This window comes from Trachypithecus francoisi, unplaced genomic scaffold, assembly GCF_009764315.1.
Source record: "Trachypithecus francoisi isolate TF-2019V2 unplaced genomic scaffold, Tfra_2.0 Lachesis_group19, whole genome shotgun sequence".
NCBI lineage: Eukaryota > Metazoa > Chordata > Mammalia > Primates > Cercopithecidae > Trachypithecus > Trachypithecus francoisi.
Window position 1 is genome coordinate 24,426,597 of NW_022681464.1, and position 21,274 is coordinate 24,447,870.

Sequence of the window (21,274 nt, forward strand, 5' to 3'; positions counted from 1 at the left end):
CCTGCCTCAGCCTCCCAAAGTGCTGGGATTACAGGTGTGAGCCAACACACCTGGCCTGGGACTGGTAGTTTATAAAGAAAAGAGGTTTAATTGGCTCGCGGTTCTGCAGGTGAACCAGTGGTGTGGTGCTGGCATCTGCTTCTGGTGGGGGCCTCAGGAAGCTTCCAATTATTGGCGGAAGGCGAAGGGGGTGTATCACATGGTGAGACCAGGATCAAGACGGGAGAGAAGGGCTACACTCTTTTAAAAAACAACCAGATCTCGCGTGAACTACCTGAGCGAGAACTGGCTCCTCACCAAGGGGATGGCACGAATCCATTCATGAGGGATAGGTTCCCATCATTCAGTACCTCCCACTAGACTCCACTTCCATCATTGGAGGTCACATTTCAACTGAGATTCGAAGGGTACCCATATCCTAACTATATCAACTTCCAATTTTCATTGAAAGCCCACGTGTGTAAGAAGAGCTGCTAGACGTTCCCTTTCCCCTTCAACTTGGAGGAATTGGGAATGACAAGGAGAAATTAATCAAAAGAAGAATTAATCTCTCCCATCAGCCTTGGCATTTTCTTTCTATCTTTGATGTGGTGTTTTTTACAGGGTGTCTTGGTTTTCAGAATAAGCTATATGTAACTACTTCCTCCACTATATTGTGAGCCTCCGGAGGGCAAGGGCTGGGTCTTACTCGTCTTTGAATAATTTTAAAGCCACTAAACAGGGCTCTGCACATAGTGAGAATTCAACATATGCTTAGTTGAATCTAATTTTTCAGAAAAAGTCAACATCTATTCTTAAGAAAGCCCACACCAGACTGACTGTGTTAGTTGTAAATCCGTTGGCCAGCGTCATTTCCTCCAAAGTACAGTATTTTTGATAGAGCCAAAGGCTCATGACTGACCTTCAGAAAGACATTTTGTATTTCACCATGAGAGTGGTACAGGTTTTATTAGACTTCCGTAATCCAGGTCTCGTTTCTCAGGCAGCTCTGAAGCATATCACACTTTATCTGAGAGGGTCACAGTTAGTGAAGGAAGGTATTGGCCTTTGCAAGTTTGTGTTGCTCAAGAACTTATTACTTAATTGCTTAATTTTTTGTTTTTCTTCCTAGCGTTGATAGAGTGACTTTGCCTCTTTTACTGCGTGCATAGTGCCATCTGGTGGCCATGAAGCATATGACACTCATAGTTATGCCACAGCGCTTCTGCTGTTCCATCTTATTTCTGTAGTCCAGAGGCTCTCTAAGTATAGAAACACATGGATTATTACTAGGTGAGCGTACATATAGTTTACTGCTAAGCCAATTCAACCTGGTACATCTAGGTGGGCTATATCTAGAAGCATTTAAGATGCTCGTATTTTGTGCGTTTTCCAACTTCTTTCATTAAAGTACCCCAATCCAGTGTTTTTCTTTGAAAAAGAACCCATGCAACCTAGGGAAACAATAGACGTGGTCCTTGGAGAGGCTGGAATGAGAAACTCAAGATGACTTTAGAAGGGTCCAACTCAAGAGGGGTTGCAAAACCAAACTTGCTGCTAGAAGAAGCTGAAAGCAGTAGACGAGGGGCAGGGGAACATATAGGGTACGTCTTAATGTATAGCCTCGGGTAAAAAGAAAGAAGAATAAAACAGATCTTTAATACAGTGAGTAAAATCGCCAACAATCCAAGTAACCAGAATATAGGAACTGAAAGAGATTTTGAACTGTTGCAAATAGATCGTGTCCTGCACTGAAACCTCTGTAGTTTTCCTCAGAATCCCTCAAAGCCATTGAGAATCCATCGATTCAGACTTAACAATGAGAACTAACCTGGGCTTGGGATGCAGCAGATTAAATGTTGCTAGTTAAATGAATCATGCACAGGTTTAGAAAACCAGTCTGAAAATTTTGTTTGGATTTTTGCGATTGTCTTGCTTGAATGTACCAAAAACCCCTACCCTCTGAGACAGGTAAATTCCTCCCACCACAGTTCATCATTCTTCCTATGACTGGCCCTCTGTTCATTCAGTCACCAACTATTTCTTTTGTTGGTTGATACTGGAGTAAGTATGAGATGACAAATATCAAAAAGGCCCATTCCTGCCTTCATTTATCTCAATACCCACTGACAGTATGCAGGGGAACAATGGGGGATGCAAATCAATTCTTCAACAGCCTTACGACCCTAACTCAGAGATCCTATCTATAGGAACAATGGGAATGCAAATGGTCAGTACCTGGTGCTACCTGACTTTTAGCAACAATGAAGTGGGTCAAAGTGCAGCCTGATTAATGTTTAATTACAAATATATTTGTGTTCAGAACTCAGCATGCAATCCTTGTCAACACTGGGGGACAGTTTCAAGTCTGGTAATAATTGAGGAGGAGGCAACCATTATTTTTTTTTTTTATTTTTTTATTTTTTTATTATACTTTAAGTTCTAGGGTACATGTGCATGATGTTTATATCATGTATAACTCCCCAATGCAATCCCTCCCTCCTCCCCCCTCCCCATGATAGGCCCCAGTGTGTGATGTTCCCCTTCCCGAGTCCAAGTGATCTCATTGTTCAGTTCCCACCTATGAGTGAGAACATGCGGTGTTTGGTTTCTCTTCTTGTGATAGTTTGCTAAGAATGATGATTTCCAGCTGCATCCATGTCCCTACAAAGGACGCAAACTCATCCTTTTTGATGGCTGCATAGTATTCCATGGTGTATATGTGCCACATTTTCTTAATCCAGTCTGTCACAGATGGACATTTGGGTTGATTCCAAGTCTTTGCTATTGTGAATAGTGCCGCAATGAACATACGTGTGCATGTGTCTTTGTAGTAGAGTAATTTATAATCCTTTGGGTATATACCCAGTAGTGGGATGGCTGGGTCATATGGTACATCTAGTTCTAGATCCTTGAGGAATCGCCATACTGTTTTCCATAATGGTTGAACTAGTTTACAATCCCACCAACAGTGTAAAAGTGTTCCTATTTCTCCACATCCTCTCCAACACCTGTTGTTTCCTGACTTCTTAATGATTGCCATTCTAACTGGTGTGAGATGGTATCTCATTGTAGTTTTGATTTGCATTTCTCTGATGGCGAGTGATGATGAGCATTTTTTCATGTGTCTGTTGGCTGTATGGATGTCTTCTTTTGAGAAATGTCTGTTCATATCCTTTCCCCACTTTTTGATGGGGTTGTTTGTTTTTTTCTTGTATATTTGTTTGAGTTCTTTGTAGATTCTGGATATTAGCCCTTTGTCAGATGAGTAGGTTGCAAAAATTTTTTCCCATTCTGTAGGTTGCCTGTTCACTCTGATGGTAGTTTCTTTAGCTGTGCAAAAGCTCTTTAGTTTAATTAGATCCCATGTGTCAATTTTTGCTTTTGCTGCCGTTGCTTTTGGTGTTTTAGACATGAAGTCCTTGCCCATGCCTATGTCCTGAATGGTACTACCTAGATTTTCTTCTAGGGTTTTTATGGTATTAGGTCTAACATTTAAGTCTCTAATCCATCTTGAATTAATTTTCGTATAAGGGGTAAGGAAAGGATCCAGTTTCAGCTTTCTACTTATGGCTAGCCAATTTTCCCAGCACCATTTATTAAATAGGGAATCCTTTCCCCATTTCTTGTTTCTCTCAGGTTTGTCAAAGATCAGATGGCTGTAGATGTGTGGTATTATTTCTGAGGACTCTGTTCTGTTCCATTGGTCTATATCTCTGTTGTGGTACCAGTACCATGCTGTTTTGGTTACTGTAGCCTTGTAGTATAGTTTGAAGTCAGGTAGCGTGACGCCTCCAGCTTTGTCCTTTTGACTTAGGATTGTCTTGGCAATGCGGGCTCTTTTTTGGTTCCATATGAACTTTAAAGCAGTTTTTTCCAATTCTGTGAAGAAAGTCATTGGTAGCTTGATGGGGATGGCATTGAATCTATAAATCACCTTGGGCAGTATGGCCATTTTCACGATATTGATTCTTCCTATCCATGAGCATGGTATGTTCTTCCATTTGTTTGTGTCCTCTTTGATTTCACTGAGCAGTGGTTTGTAGTTCTCCTTGAAGAGGTCCTTTACATCCCTTGTAAGCTGGATTCCTAGGTATTTGATTCTCTTTGAAGCAATTGTGAATGGAAGTTGATTCCTGATTTGGCTCTCTGCTTGTCTGTTACTGGTGTATAAGAATGCTTGTGATTTTTGCACATTAATTTTGTATCCTGAGACTTTGCTGAAGTTGCTTATCAGCTTAAGGAGATTTTGGGCTGAGACGATGGGGTTTTCTAAATATACAATCATGTCATCTGCAAACAGGGACAATTTGACTTCTTCTTTTCCTAACTGGATACCCTTGATTTCTTTCTCTTGCCTGATTGCCCTAGCCAGAACTTCCAACACTATGTTGAATAGGAGTGGTGAGAGAGGGCATCCCTGTCTTGTGCCAGTTTTCAAAGGGAATTTTTCCAGTTTTTGCCCATTCAGTATGATATTAGCTGTGGGTTTGTCATAAATAGCTCTTATTATTTTGAGGTACGTTCCATCAATACCAAATTTATTGAGCGTTTTTAGCATAAAGGGCTGTTGAATTTTGTCAAAAGCCTTTTCTGCATCTATTGAGATAATTATGTGGTTCTTGTCTTTGGTTCTGTTTATATGCTGGATTACGTTTATTGATTTGCGAATGTTGAACCAGCCTTGCATCCCAGGGATGAAGCCCACTTGATCATGGTGGATAAGCTTTTTGATGTGCTGCTGAATCCGGTTTGCCAGTATTTTATTGGGGATTTTTGCATCGATGTTCATCAGGGATATTGGTCTAAAATTCTCTTTTTTTGTTGTGTCTCTGCCAGGCTTTGGTATCAGGATGATGTTGGCCTCATAAAAAGAGTTAGGGAGGATTCCCTCTTTTTCTATTGATTGAAATAGTTTCAGAAGGAATGGTACCAGCTCCTTCTTGTACCTCTGGTAGAATTCAGCTGTGAATCCATCTGGTCCTGGACTTTTTTTGGTGGGTAGGCTATTAATTGTTGCCTCAATTTCAGAGCCTGCTATTGGTCTATTTAGGGATTCAACTTCTTCCTGGTTTAGTCTTGGGAGAGTGTAAGTGTCCAGGAAATTATCCATTTCTTCTAGATTTTCTAGTTGATTTGCGTAGAGGCATTTATAGTATTCTCTGATGGTTGTTTGTATTTCTGTGGGGTCGGTGGTGATATCCCCTTTATCATTTTTTATTGCGTCTATTTGATTCTTCTCTCTTTTCTTCTTTATTAGTCTAGCTAGCGGTCTGTCAATTTTGTTTATCTTTTCAAAAAACCAACTCCTGGATTCATTGATTTTTTGGAGGGTTTTTTGTGTCTCTATCTCCTTCAGTTCTGCTCTGATCTTAGTTATTTCTTGCCTTCTGCTAGCTTTTGAATGTGTTTGCTCTTGCCTCTCTAGTTCTTTTAATTGTGATGTTAGAGTGTCAATTTTAGATCTCTCCTGCTTTCTCTTGTGGGCATTTAGTGCTATAATTTCCCTCTACACACTGCTTTAAATGTGTCCCAGAGATTCTGGTATGTTGTATCTTTGTTCTCATTGGTTTCAAAGAACATCTTTATTTCTGCTTTCATTTCGTTATGTACCCAGTAGTCATTCAGGAGCAGGTTGTTCAGTTTCCATGTAGTTGAGCGGTTTGGATTGAGTTTCTTAGTCCTGAGTTCTAGTTTGATTGCACTGTGGTCTGAGAGACAGTTTGTTATAATTTCAGTTCTTGTACATTTGCTGAGGAGTGCTTTACTTCCAATTATGTGGTCAATTTTGGAATAAGTGCGATGTGGTGCTGAGAAGAATGTATATTCTGTTGATTTGGGGTGGAGAGTTCTATAGATGTCTATTAGGTCCGCTTGGTGCAGAGATGAGTTCAATTCCTGGATATCCTTGTTAACTTTCTGTCTCGTTGTCTGTCTAATGTTGACAGTGGAGTGTTGAAGTCTCCCATTATTATTGTATGGGAGTCTAAGTCTCTTTGTAGGTCTCTAAGGACTTGCTTTATGAATCTGGGTGCTCCTGTATTGGGTGCATAGATATTTAGGAGAGTTAGCTCTTCCTGTTGAATTGATCCCTTTACCATTATGTAATGGCCTTGTTTGTCTCTTTTGATCTTTGATGGTTTAAAGTCTGTTTTATCAGAGACTAGGATTGCAACCCCTGCTTTTTTTTGTTCTCCATTTGCTTGGTAGATCTTCCTCCATCCCTTTATTTTGAGCCTATGTATGTCTCTGCATGTGAGATGGGTCTCCTGAATACAGCAGACTGATGGGTCTTGACTCTTTATCCAGTTTGCCAGTCTGTGTCTTTTAATTGGAGCATTTAGTCCATTGACATTTAAGGTTAATATTGTTATGTGTGAACTTGATCCTGTCATTATGATATTAACTGGTTATTTTGCTCGTTAGTTGATGCAGTTTCTTCCTAGCCTCGATGGTCTTTACATTTTGGCATGTTTTTGCAATGGCTGGTACCGGTTGTTCCTTTCCATGTTTAGGGCTTCCTTCAGGGTCTCTTGTAAGGCAGGCCTGGTGGTGACAAAATCTCTAAGCATTTGCTTATCTGTAAAGGATTTTATTTCTCCTTCACTGATGAAGCTTAGTTTGGCTGGATATGAAATTCTGGGTTGAAAATTCTTTTCTTTAAGAACGTTGAATATTGGCCCCCACTCTCTTCTGGCTTGTAGAGTTTCTGCCGAGAGGTCTGCTGTTATTCTGATGGGCTTCCCTTTGTGGGTAACCCGACCTTTCTCTCTGGCTGCCCTTAAGATTTTTTCCTTCATTTCAACTTTGGTGAATCTGGCAATTATGTGTCTTGGAGTTGCTCTTCTGGAGGAGTATCTTTGTGGCGTTCTCTGTATTTCCTGAATTTGAATGTTGGCCTGCCCTACTAGGTTGGGGAAGTTCTCCTGGATGATATCCTGAAGAGTGTTTTCCAACTTGGTTCCATTTTCCCCCTCACTTTCAGGCACCCCAATCAGACGTAGATTTGGTCTTTTTACATAATCCCATACTTCTTGCAGGCTTTGTTCATTTCTTTTTCTTCTTTTTTCTTTTGGTTTCTCTTCTCGCTTCATTTCATTCATTTGATCCTCAATCGCTGATACTCTTTCCTCCAGTTGATCGAGTCGGTTACCGAAGCTTGTGCATTTGTCACGTATTTCTCGTGTCATGGTTTTCATCTCTGTCATTTCGTTTATGATCTTCTCTGCATTAATTAGTCTAGCTGTCAATTCTTCCACTTTTTTTTCAAGATTTTTAGTTTCTTTGCGCTGGGTACGTAATTCCTCCTTTAGCTCTGAGAGGTTTGATGGACTGAAGCCTTCTTCTCTCATCTCGTCAAAGTCATTCTCTGACCAGCTTTGATCCGTTGCTGGCGATGGGCTGCGCTCCTTTGCAGGGGGAGATGCGCTCTTATTTTTTGAATTTCCAGCTTTTCTGCCCTGCTTCTTCCCCATCTTTGTGGTTTTATCTGTCTCTGGACTTTGATGATGGTGACGTACTGATGGGGTTTTGGTATAGGTGTCCTTCCTGTTTGATAGTTTTCCGTCTGACAGTCAGAAGGACTGTCTGTTGGTCTGTTAGAGATTGCTTGAGGTCCACTCCAGACCCTGTTTGCCTGGGTATCAGCAGCAGAGGTTGCCGAAGATAGAATAATGCTGAACAGCGAGTGTACCTGTCTGATTCTTTCTTTGGAAGTTTCCTCTCAGGGGTGACGCCACCCTGTGAGGTGTGGGGTATCAGACTGCCCCTAGTGGGGGATGTCTCCCAGCTAGGCTACTCAGGGGTCAGGGACCCACCTGAGCAGGCAGTCTGTCCGTTCTCAGATCTCAACCTCCGCGTTAGGAGATCCACGGCTCTCCCCAAAGCTGTCAGACAGAGTCGTTCGGGTCTGCAGCGGCCCCGCTCTTTCCCCTAATGGACTGCAGCTGTGCGCTGTCCGCAGCGGTAGAGTCTACAGAGACAGGCAGGCTTCCTTGAGCTGCTGTGAGCTCCACCCAGTTCGAGCTTCCCAGCGGCTTTGTTTACCTACTTAAGCCTCAGCAATGGCGGGCGCCCCTCCCCCAGCCTCGCTGCTGCCTTGCGGATAGATCGCCGCAGACGGCTGTGTTAGCAGTGAGGGAGGCTCCGTGGGCGTGGGACCCTCCCGGCCAGGTGTGGGATATATCTCCTGGTGTGCCTGTTTCCTTAAAGCGCAGTATTGGGGTGGGAGTTACCCGATTTTCCAGGTGTTGTGTGTCTCAGTTCCCCTGGCTAGGAAAAGGGATTTCCTTCCCCCTTGCGCTTCCAGGTGAGGCGATGCCTCGCCCTGCTTCAGCTCACGCTGGTCAGGCTGCAGCAGCTGACCCGCACCGATTGTCCGGCACTCCCTAGAGAGATGACCCCAGTACCTCAGTTGAAAATGCAGAAATCACCGGTCTTCTGTGTCGCTCGCGCTGGGAGTTGGAGACTGGAGCTGTTCCTATTCGGCCATCTTGCTCCGCCCCCCCGGCAACCATTATTAATAGGCCTAAAGGAACAAGGAGAGAGCATGGGTCCAGGAACTCAGAGAGGGAGTTGCTCTATAGAGAGATGTGTAACAGAGGGAGGTAGAGGGAGAGATGCCCTGACCTCATTTTTCTCTTTCTCACCAATCTCTAGGCAAGGCCATCACTGGCCAAGTCCATCTAAAAGCCAGAGGCAGCAAGCAGTGCCCATTGAAACATCCGTAAAAGGTAAGCTCCTGGGCCTCAGAGCAGGGTGAAGGGCAGAGAGTGAGTATGAAGAGGCAAATGGAAAATACCTGGCCCAGGGCATATCTGGATTTTTAACAGATACATACATTCCTCATCACATTTTTTTCAATTTGGATAGGTGGGTTTTTGTAATCTGTGGAGCAATGTGAGTCCATCCACTGATGGACTTGATACTGTATGTTTCATATCATGCCAATAATGCATTATAGCAAGTGGGGCAGGGGTACGATGGAAGGTGTGAGGGACAGAAACAATGCTGAAAGCTTTTTGATTAGCATAAGGGTAGAAAGAAAGTTGGAGATTGAATGGCATAGCAAGATCCACAGAGTGAAAGCTCAAGATTCACATGTATCATTTGTGAAACAGTAGAATATTTGAAGGTTGACTGTGATAAATTAAAGTTGCATATTGTAATTTCCAGAACCATTGTAATCACCCAGTGGGTTCTTCCTGCACAGACAAAACCAATTTACTGCAGGGCGATAGGGGAATGGGTGCCACTGATTGGCTGAGGATGCAATCATAGGGGTGTGGAAAACAGTCATAGTGCACCAAGTCTGCTACAGGATGGGGGCCACAGGAGCAGTTGAGCCAAGAGTCGTGGATATCCAGTCATCAAAAATGCAAAAGGCTGAAAAGACATCCCAAAAGGCCAATCTTATGTTCTATTATAATAATGTTATCTGCCGGAGTAATTGGGGAAGTTGCAAATTTTGTCACTTCCAGAAGAATGGATGGTAATTGTTTACATCTACACCTTAGCAGACTAGAAGCCCCTTTCATCCTCCTAACCTGGTGGGCTTTCATTAGTTTTATAAAGGTGGTTTAGTTTTGGGGAAAGGCTCTTATCATTTAAACTATAACCTAAATATCTCGCAAAGTTAGCTTAGCCCAAGCCCAGCAATGACCAAAGGCAGTTTGGAGGTTAAAGGCAAGATAGGGGTTGGTTAGATCAGACCTCTTTTGTGTTGTGATTTTCTCATTGATATAATTTTTGCAAAGGTGGTTTCACTCTGAAGTTCCCTCCAAATCTTTACACAATGATAGAAATATTCTAGATTTGTGCTGTCCAGTTGGTAGCCGCTTGCCACGTAGAGCATAGCCCTAGAGTGTAAGTACAAATCTAAATGAGAAAAAACTGAATTTTCCCTGGTGCAAAAAAGGGAAAACTTTCTCTTGCCATCTCTCATCTCTTTTCTGACAGTATTTAGTTTAAAGAACCTGTAGTTGTTAGTTCTTTCTCTATCTCCTTTGCCAGCTTTATAACCAGGGATGTCCTTCTGAAGGACCTGGGGCTGTCTCTTTGAAATGTTAACATCAAAGAAGCTAGCACCCCTATCTTCCCATCTCCATGGCTGCTCGCTCCAAATTATAGCTAGCTACCTGTCAGAGAGATCTAAGAAGTTGTTTTTTTTTTTTTTTTTTTTTTTTTGAGGCGGAGTCTCGCTCTGTCGCCCGGGCTGGAGTGCAGTGGCCGGATCTCAGCTCACTGCAAGCTCCGCCTCCCGGGTTTACGCCATTCTTCTGCCTCAGCCTCCCCAGTAGCTGGGACTACAGGCGCCCGCCATCTCACCCGGCTAGTTTTTTTGTATTTTTAGTAGAGACGGGGTTTCACCGTGTTAGCCAGGATGGTCTCGATCTCCTGACCTCGTGATCCGCCCGTCTCGGCCTCCCAAAGTGCTGGGATTACAGGCTTGAGCCACCGCGCCCGGCCAGAAGTTTTATTATTTCTTTGAATAAAGGCAATTAACAAACACAATAGCCACCTCAATTTCCAGGTGAATTTAAGATGAGCTATGTATGACAAAATGGTGCTGTCAAATCCTGTGACTTGAGGACAAGCTATAGTTTATCTTGTGAACAGTTATGTTCTAAATGGCTATATAAAAAGCAAAACCTTTTTGCCTTTGCAATTTCTTTCTTTTCTTTTTTTTTGAGATGGAGTTTCACTCTTGTTGCCAGGTTGGAGTGCAATGGGGTGATCTCGGCTCACCTCTACCTCTACCTCCCAGTTCAAACGACTCTCCTGTCTCAGCCTCCCAAGTAGTTGGGATTACAGGTACCTGCCACCATGCCCAGCTAATTTTTGTATGTTTAGTAGAGACTGGGTTTATCTGGTCAGGCTGGTCTCAAACTCCCAACCGCAGGTGATCTGCCCGCCTCAGCCTCCCAAAGTGCTGGGATTACAGGCGTGAGCCACTGCGCCCAGCCTGCAGTTTTTTTTTTTTTAGATGGAGTCTCACACTGTTGCCCAGGCTGGAGCGCAGTGGCGCGATCTTGGCTCACTGCAAGCTCTGCCTCCCAGGTTCAAGCAATTCTCCTGCCTCAGCCTCCCAAGTAGCTGGGACTACAGGTGCCCACCACCACACCCGGCTAATTTTTTGTGTTTTTAGTAGAGATGGGGTTTTATTTTGTTAGCCAGGATGGTCTCGATCTCCTGATCTAGTGATCCACCCTCCTCAGCCTCCCAAAGTGCTGGGATTACATAGACATGAGCCACCGCACCTGGCCTGCAGTTTCTTTAGGAGCTACCTATGATGTGCCTCACCTTTGGGACTTAATGCTTATTCAGTGATAAAACTGTTTTCTTTCTCCTTTACTTTGTGGAAAGGTTTCTTAGGTTGACAGGAAATTTTGTTGTTAGTTATATTTCCTCAATAAGAGCAACCAATTAAAAAGTAAACACAAACCTCTATTGTAGGTGAAAGGTCAATAGAGGCACTACAGTGGAATCCTACAACGTGCAGTACACAAAAGAAGTCAGGAAACAAGTGGAGAAAACCTAAAAAACCAACAAAAAACCCAGGTGGACAAAGAGAAAACAAATACAAAGATGGAAGCTTAAACTTATCCATATAAATAATTGCTGTAAAACCTTCTGATAAAAGTTAGAAATTGTCAAAACAGGAAAAGCCAAGACCTACCTGTATATTGTTTACAATAAACGTACTATAAAGGCACAGCCAGATATCAAGGAAAAGGATCAAAAAGATATACCATGGAAGCACTAACCATAAGAAGGCTGGTGTGGCTGTATTAATGTTAGGCAAAATAGATTTCAAGACAAAAAATGTGTTAGAAGAAAAACTTGAGACAAATTAAATTTTACAAAGTTGGCTGGGTGTGGTGGCTCATGCCTGTAATCCCAGCAGTTTGGGAGGCTGAGGGAGGTGGATCACTTGAGGCCAGGAGTTCGAGACCAGCCTGGGCAACATGGAGAAACCCCATCTCTACTAAAAAAAAAAAAAAAAAAAAAAAATTCAAAATTAGCTTGGTGTGGTGGCACACGCCTGTAATCCCAGCTACTCAGGAGGCTGAGAGAATGGCTTGAGCCTGGGAGGCAGAGGTTGCAGTGAGCCGAGATCCCACCACTGCACTCTAGCCTGGGTGACAGAGTGAGACTCCATCTCCAAAATAATAAAATAAATACATAAATACATTTTACAAACTTTAGCTGAGCAAAGAATAATTCGCAAATTGGGCAGCTCCTAAACCAGAGTAGATTCAGAGCCATGCTGGCACTGCCATGTGGTCAGAGAGGATTTATGGATAGAAAAAAGAGGTACAGAAATAGCAGGACTGGTTACAGCTCAGGGTTTGCCTTATTTGAATGCAGTTTGAACCACTGGCTGCCTGTGAGTGGCTGAAGTATTGTGGCTGTGATTGCCTGAGACAAAAGTAGGTTACAGTCTGTTTACACATCCAGTTAGGTTACAGTTCACTAAGTATGGAGAAACCTTCAGGCCAAATTTAAAATATGTAAGGAGGGCTGGGTGTGGTGGTTCACGCCTGTAATCCCAGCACTTTGGGAGGCAGGAGGAACCCCTGAGATCGGGAGTTTGAGACCAGCCTGACCAATATGGCAAAACCCTCTCTCTATTAAAGATACAAAATTAGTCGGGCGTGGTGGCGCGTGCCTGTAATCCCAGTTATTTGGGAGGCTGAGGCAGGAGAATCACTTGAACCCGGGAGGTGGAGGTTGTGGTGAGCCGAGATTGCGCCATTTCACTCCAGCCTGGGCAACAAGAACAAAATTCCATCTCAAAAAAAAAAAAAAAAAAGAATGTAAGGAGGCAGCTTTAGGCTAAAGGTAATTGAAGAGAGGCATTTCATAATGATAAAAAGATCAGTTCTTCAGGAACACAGTAATCCTAAATGTGTTTGTACCTAATAACACAGGCAAAATGTTTCAAAACACAAGAAACAAAAATAGAAAGAATTAAAGAGGGAAATAAAGCCACACTTGGGAGACTTCAACCTCTTAGTAATTAATGGAAAAAGTAGACAAAGTAATTGAGAATGATAGAGAGGATTAAAATAAAACATAATGAAACCAAGAAATCTTGGTTTGTTAAGAAAGTCAGATTTAGTGATTTGAAATGTCTCATTTTTAGGTGATGTTTAGTTAGCAACATCCTATTGTAGACATTTTGGTGTGGTGTTTGGAATATGGTCTGCAGAGATCAACCAGAAGTAGCTCCATGTGCAACTTGCAGTGGGAACTGAAGTCACAGGAATAAAACAGTCTTCATGCTTTAGGATGTCCTGATGTGCCAGTGTCATGAAATCTTCATTCATGAGACATTCCAGTTTACCGGCAGTGTAGACTAGAATATGCTACACCTCCCAAAATGCTTTGTTAGTATAAGGATTATTCTGAGCTGATTATTTTGAGAAACAGCAGATGCAGAAGAAACTCTGAAGATAGAATGTAAGTTTACCTTTTGTAAAGGGATTTACATTTTATCCCTCTCTACCAGAAACACAGGATGACTATAAGTGACAAGGACATTAACTTAAATCTGCATAACAAATCTTTTTTAAGCGTACCAGAATTTTCCTGGTCACCTTCCCATAACTTCTTTCCCCTGCCCAGAAGCCCCTAATCCCCTTTCCTTTGTTTTGGCCCAAGTTGGTATATTGTTAAATTAAACTAAATTCGGCCTGAGGCTGCCGTTGTACCTTGAGTCCCCACATGACCAACTGCAGCCTAGCTTGGTACATAAATGAACTGAAAGCCTAACTTAGAAGTGTATTTTTGTAACACATAGCTGAGTGTCAATCAATCACAGCAGCTGAGTTTCAGCCAGTCACTGGCTGCCAACTGATCAGCCCACCTCCAAATAAGGCAAAGGCTCAGCTGTAACCAATCAAGCAGCTTCCCTACCTCACTTCCATATTCTGTCTATAAATACTGCCTGCTCATTATTGTAGAACAGAGTTCTCTGAACTTTTTCTAGTTCTAGGGCAGCCCAATTTTGTGAATCATTCTTTGCTTAAATAAACTGTTAGATTTAATTTGTTTAAAGCTCTTCTTTTAATATTTTACTCTTAAGTTCTAACTACCTCTTTGAGCTGCTCTTCCCAGTTACTCCAAAGCATGCATGAGATACACATGTTAATAGACTAATGTTTTTCTCTTGTTAATCTGTGTTCTGTTACAGAGCCCCAGCTGGGGATCTAGAAGAAAAAGATTTGCTTTTCTTCTCTTACAGCAGCAACTCTGATCTTTTCCCTTCTAAACTATGACAAGCAATTAAAACAGCCTCTCAAACACTGGTAGAATGATTTCATCTCTTTGGGTTAGATATACTAGCCTTCTCCAGCCAGCCAAATCCAGGGGATTTCTCCAGTGTTACTCTGGGCAGAGAGCGACCTTCAATTCCTTAGGAACAAGGTTGCCAGAGTTGGAAAATGAAAATGCCAAGTACCCAGGTAAATTTGAATTTTAGATAACTGATAACTTTTTTTATTGCAAGCAGATCTAATTAAATAACAAAGTCCAAGAAGCACCTGCCTTTAGGGCACTCTAACAAACTGAGCTATATTCCTTGTAAAATATAATAGAGAAATAAAAATCTGTGGGGAAAGGGTCACTCTAAAGGTAGTCTTTTTATTTAAATATTTTATGATGATACAGATACAAATATAATCTCCCAAAAAACAAATGTAAAACTAATACAAATCACTTTTTCAGGAACAAAGAAAATCATTTAGAAAATGTGATTATGCTACAAGAGGCAGGTTAGGTTTCCAAGGCTGCTCAAGGAAGAAGCTTAAGACCAACTTTTGTTTGAGTGCAGGGGTGATATTTACATTTTCACATACTAGTGATATTCCTGTTGCATACTTGGCAAAATAAATCTGTTAGTAAGTCTACAATAATAATAAAAGAAACAACAATTACTAAGTAAACAATTCTAGATCATGGAAGAGTAACCTCCATTTACGCTATAGATTTAGATGTCTAAAAATATGTGCCCTGATCTGTACACAGTTAGTGGGAGCACACTATGTAAATCCTTTGCATACACCACTCAATTTTTTAAAGTCTACAAAATTTTAAAGTTTTACTTCCCTAGCAAAATATCTTCAGTCAGGAAATTAGTCTTTGAAAATTATTGTGTTGTGGGAAATATTTATATAAATTATTACTGATAATGCACATATATTTGGAAACATTATTTCTAGGAGCAATAAAACATAACCTATTTAGGAACTAACCAACCCAAATAATTTGTAAAAAAATTAACTTGTAGAAAAGGGAAGGATGTTGTGCAAAATCAAGTCAATTATTTGAGGTTTTTATAATATTGAGTACTTATGTACTCACACCCGACCAGTCAATAACTGACAAATCAAAATAAAATAATAATTTCAAAGACAGAATTACAGAAATATAGGGCTTTTTGAGATTTTTGGCAATTGTAAACAAAAATGGTTTGTACAACTCAGTGTAATTCTACGAATATTTATTTGGCACCCATGTTAGGCACTGAGGATACACAGCAGTGAAATAGGCCTAGTTGTTCTCACAACTAGATAACATAGTTGGTTAATGTAGCTGCACTAAATTGTAGCTGTTTAGAAGATAATATACCCTGAGGTTTTTTTTTAAGTATACTATTACTATAAGAAGTAAAATTATTTTATATTTATAAATTTTTTGATTATTCAACTGAATTTGGAGTGTTCAAAATTTTCATGGCGGTTGAGATAAGAGATATAATGCTTTTTTTTTTTTTTTGAGACGGAATCTCACTCTGTCACCCAGCCTGGAGTGCAATGGTGCAATCTAGGCTCACTGCAACCTCCGCCTCCCAGGTTCAAATGATTCTCCTGCCTCAGCCTCCCAAGTAGCTGGATTACAGGTGGCCACTACCACGCCCAGCTAATTTTTATATTTTTAGTACAGACGGGGTTTCACCAGGTTGGCCTGGCTGATCTCAAACTCCTGACGTCAGGTGATCCACCCGCCTCGGCCTCCCAAAGTGCTGGATGACAGGCATGAGCCACCGCCCTCGGCCAGTATAATGCTATTTTTAAGACTATATAGTATGTATGTGCACACACACATACACGAGTCATGTGCACAGAAACATACAATGTGTATTCTTATCATCAGTGGTCCAATTTAATAAATCACACACAGATTAAAAGGGTTCAAGTCTTAAGGAAAACCAAAACTGGTGCTCAGACTGTGTCTATAGCTTTAGATCAATGAGTTGTTGAAAATCTGCTAGATGCAGTAAAGTATAGAATACAGAACATCAATGTATAATGTTAATAGGGTGGGCAAAGAGACCCAATCAGTTTCCTAGGTTGCTTTACTGGACGGCTGATGAACTAGATACTCTGTTCATTTGCTAAATTCTCAGAAACCAGACTGACTCTCTATGTATCTTGTTTTATCAGGATGGTTTGCATAGCTTGCTAAAAGGCACCTAAGCAGCAGCAGCATCTCTATGTCCTCAGTAAATCATGGAGCATTTCTCAAATACACTCCTGGAAGCAGAGACAGTGTGGGCCTTTGCGTATCATATCAGTGACGGAGAAACATTTTAAGATCAATGTGTATGTGTCTGTGTGTGTCTGTAAGGCCCAGGCAAAATCAGGTACATTGGAAACATGAAATTAGTCACTGCTAATTAAACTCTGGGTCAGTTTGTGGCTGACTGATGTTTAGGAGTAAGAATGCTGTACAGTGCTATGCTTGGTGACTCTGGTGGAAGATGTGGTTATGGTAGAATTAGAGTGACCAGATTCCTCTAAACCAAAATCTGGCAGAGGGCCAAGGACTCCAGCTCCAGACACCATGGTGCTCTTAGCCTTCACAGAGTTTTCAGTGGGAATCTGGTAACTGGATTGCAGAGTGGAAGCCGGTGCTAGAACTCTTTCTGTCACTGTCACATTCTGTCCTACTGCTATATTAGGCATGGCCAGAGTAGGTTGCACACCTGAGCTGGGGGCAAGGAAGCTCTCTCTTTCCCTCACCATGACGTAAGGTGCATCCTGCAGATGCTGAGTGCCTTCCAGAGGATTCGATCCTCCCCCATGGGGCTGTATTACTCTTTCAGTGACCACAACTGTACCTTCATTAGCATAAGGCTGATCTACCAAGGTAGAAGCTGGAGCATACACCCTCTCGGTCACAATAAGGCTCTGTGGCTGTCTAGGACCCAGGATCACCGTGCTTGGTGGCATAGTGGACCCTGTGACATAGGAAGTTTCTGTTGCTATGATATTTCTAGAAGCCACTGGGTCAGGAAGAGGTGTAGCTACCTTTTGCGCCTGCCTAGAAGACACAGATCGTTCAGTGACTATTTCCTGAGTTACTTCTCTGCATTTGCTTCTTGCAAAGATTTTGGAACTGGGAAGCTACTGCCAGAGGAGTAGGTATTCTCTGAATTAACCCTAGTTTGCTCATAGGGTGAATGTGAAGCTGTGTTCATACTTGTTTCCATGGCAGGTTTTTGCCTCTGCTCAATTTCCATATTTATATCTATTTTTTGACCCAGGCAAACTTCAGCTAGTGTCTTGAATTTAAGTCCCAAATCATCTAAGAAGCGGTCATCTAGCTCTCCTTCAATAAAACTGCAACAACCAATAGAAGCATTCAGCGATTCAGTTTCTTCCTGAGAATAAACCAGAAGGCAATCCTTGGCTGTGTGATTTTCATCTTCCTCAGCGTAAGAGGCCGCTTTCTAAAATGAAAACAAAACAAACACAAAACAGACATAATTAGTAATACAAATTCATTTAAAAACAAGACTCTATATTCCTGTTCAAAATGCAGTAATGTGAATTTAATTACAAGGAACCATCAGGGAAACACTGAGAGAGATCCTACAACACAACTGCTCTGTATTCTTAAAAAAAATTAATATCAGGGAAAAAAATAGAAAGGCAGAGGGGACTGTTTCAGATTAAAGGAGACTAAAGTGTCAGGACAACTAAATGGAATGCAAGATCCTGAGAAAAAACTGCTATAAAATATATTGTGATAGCTGGCTAAATTGAAATATGGACAGTGTCAATGTTAAAGTTCTACATTTGTTAACTGAATCCATAGTAATGTAAGTCAGTGAATGTGTGTCAGTGAGAGAGGAAATGGAAAAGCAAATAGCAAATGTGGCAAAATATTAATAATTGGATTCAAAATTTCTACTATTCTTGCACGTTTTCTGATAATTTTGAAATTACTTCCAAATCAAAAGTTAGTACATACATACATAACCAAGAATGACTGGAGCAGGATTACAGTGGAGAGGGAAAACATATCAAAAGAAAACACGCTAGAATTGAGCTTAGTGTTGAGACAGGAAAGGCCAAGAAGTGGTTTTGCCTGACACCAACAACATCCCTGTTAAGCTGATACTTGGAGGTGGGTGAAGCATGGTATGAAAGACGGGAGGGTGGAAAGGAGCAGAAAGTGGGAAAGCACACTAATAATTTCACATTTAGGAGAGGGGACAGAAGTAACTTGCTTCCTCCCTCAATGGAAGCCCCTCCCCTTCCTCCTCTCTAGGGCCCTTCAGATGCCTTATATTGCAACTCTGCCCGTTCTCACGCCCATTTTCATGAGAGCACAGGGCCCTGTTCTCAAGAAAACCACCAATCCTGCTTTTTTTTTTTTTTTTAAAAGTATTCTTACTATGTCTGTAGGATCTGTAGTAAAGTTCTTTATCATATTTCTGATATCCATAATTTGTGTTTATTCTCTTAATATCCTAATTAGTCTGGTAAAATGTTGATCAATTTTATTGACCTCTTTAAATAATAAGCTTATGGTTTCAATTTTTTTCTATTGCTTTTTGCTAAATATTTCATTGATTTCTGCTCTAAAATGCATTATTACCTTATTTCTGCTTGTTCTGGGTTTAATTTGCTCTTCTAACTTCTGAGGGTGGAAGCTTAGGTCACTGACTTGAGACCCATCTTCTAAATAACCATTTTTGCCACAATTTCCCTTCAAGCATCACTTTAGTAGTTCCCCACACATTTTCCTAAATAACGTGTAATTTAATTTGCAGTCATGTGTATTTATAAATATTTCAGTATATTTTATATATCTCTTTGTTACTGATCTCTGGTTTTAGTTTTTTTGTCATGAAAGTCCATGGTATGACTGCAGTTCTTTAAAAGCTATTTACATTTATTTTATGTCCTAGAACATAGTCTATATGAAAAAGCATGTGTATTCTGCTTCTGTTGCATAGAGTGTTCTGTCAGTGTCAATTAGATCCATTTGGTTGACAGTACTACGTTTTCTATATGCTTACTGATTCTGTCTACTTGTTCTTTCATTTACTTACAGAGCAGGTTGAACCCTCCAACTATCAACTATCATTATGAATTTGTCTATTTCTCTTTGAGTTGTTTCTAAGTTTTACAAATTTCTGTTATGAGGTTCTGACATATTCAGGTCTCCTGATGAACTGACCCATTTTTCATTATGAACTATCCCTCATTATTCCTGGTCATATTCCTTCTTCTGAAGTATACTTTATGTTACACTTTTTTTTTTTTGGCAGAGTTTCACTCTGTTGCTCAGGCTGGAGTGCAGTGGTATGATCACAGCTCACTGCATCCTTGGCTTCTCAGGCTCAAGTGATCCTCCTACCTCAGCCTTCTGAGAAGCTGGGACTACAGGTGTGTGCCAGCATGCCTGGCTAATTTTTTGTATTTTTGGAGAGATAGGGTTTCACCATATTGCCTACGCTGGTCTTGAACTTCTGGGCTCAAGCGATCTGCTTGAGCCTTGGTCTCCCACGGTACTGGGATCACAGGCATGAGCCACTGTGCCTGACCTCTACAGTATACTTTTATCTTCAGTCCTGCTTCTAATTTCTTGATTCTAGCATGAGCTTCCTTACTGCATCTGATCATCTTCCTGGAACGTTTCTCATCATTTTTTGGTGAACCCTCTAAATGGACTTAATAGATTGTGTTTTTTAGGTTATATATTCTCTGCCTCTCCTATGGAGCTCATCCCTACCAAGCCTGCTCCTGCAGAAGGATGGGACTTTCCGAACCACTGGCATCTGTCTTGGTCCCATGATGGGCTTTGGTCAATGAAATGTGAGTGTAAAAAGGTGGAGGCTTTGAGAGCCACTGCCTGGTTCTGCCTTGTTCTTTTCTTTGGGTCACAAGGACGGCAGCTTCCCAGGTACAATCTGCTCTCTCAGCATGCATCTTGATATGAAGACATCATGAAGCAGAGCAGAGCTGAGCTGACTGGCAAAAACATAACTGTAAGTGAGAAATATGCCTGTGTGAGAACTAAGATCATGGGGTCACTTGTTACTGCAGCATAATTTAGCTAACACTGACTGATTCTGTGGGTCCCATTTCTCTTTCCTTATTGCCTGTAAGTATTCCCTGAAAAAAGGAAAAAAAAAACCCAAAGTCTCATTTGGATCCAAGGCAATGATTACCCTAATAATAACACAGTCACATACAAATGTTCCCTCCACGCCCCCCTCACCCCAATACATAAAACCCATCCTTACATCACTGAAATAATTTCTTAAGAATTCTTCGTTCAGTGCAACAGCAGCTGCCTGAGCTCCGGCCATGTCTCTGGAAGCCCCTGTGGCTCTTGTGGTCTTCGTAGTTTCAGTGGTCATGATAGCGCCTGTGGCCCCTGTAACCTGGGTAGCTCTACCAGAAAGCAGGCTTCTGTGTTCTTCCCACCTTCCGTCCATCTCAGACATCTCATGCTGCCCTTTGGCAAAGGAAGCAGAACTACTTCCTTTCATTGTGGCTTCCTTGGCCATACCTCCTACTCCATTTCTTCCTCCTAGACTTTCCCCTTGATCCACTGGCAGAAATGATGGCACCACCTGTGAGAGCAAACACAGCTGAGAACTGAGTCAGGAGGATGGAAGGAATCCTTCATCCTTGGTAGAAGGATCCGAGACAAGTGGGCATAGGAAGGTATAAGCTATTTCCATGGAGGCCAATTAGAAAAAGTATTTTGAGTTGAATAACTTACATGAGTCTTATGAAGATCTCCTTTCTTCTATCTTCTTGTTTTATAGCTGGATAGAGCCCAAAGAGGAAACAAAGCCCCAACAGTCACATAGGGTCTCAGCTCCTTTACTCTATGGGCACCAATGGCATTTCAACCTTCCTCTACAGTGTGATACCTTCTTCTATAGTTATAGAATTCTTAATTTTGTTTTGACCCGGATCCATGGCCACCCAAAATAAAGACTCATTTCCAAGCCTCTGATGCCACTAGATATAGCCACCTGACT

At 41.5% G+C, this 21,274-nt stretch overlaps 1 protein-coding gene and 1 long non-coding RNA gene across 2 annotated transcripts in view; one reads left to right on the top strand and one right to left on the bottom strand.

Annotated features, from left to right (window-relative positions):
* The first annotated feature begins 318 nt into the window (after window positions 1-318).
* On the top strand, window positions 319-21,238 carry LOC117064019. Its single transcript, XR_004429224.1, has 6 exons — window positions 319-1,272; window positions 8,638-8,711; window positions 13,127-13,443; window positions 17,531-17,701; window positions 19,971-20,266; window positions 21,056-21,238. It is a non-coding gene; the product is annotated as an uncharacterized LOC117064019 (long non-coding RNA).
* DSG2 (desmoglein 2) overlaps window positions 14,606-21,274 on the bottom strand; it is a 67,178-nt gene continuing 60,509 nt past the window's right edge. Inside the window, 3 exon segments of the mRNA XM_033178059.1 lie at window positions 14,606-17,347; window positions 17,350-17,716; window positions 20,525-20,857. Coding sequence (XP_033033950.1) covers window positions 16,695-17,347; window positions 17,350-17,716; window positions 20,525-20,857 — 1,353 coding nt within the window. The 3' untranslated portion in view covers window positions 14,606-16,694.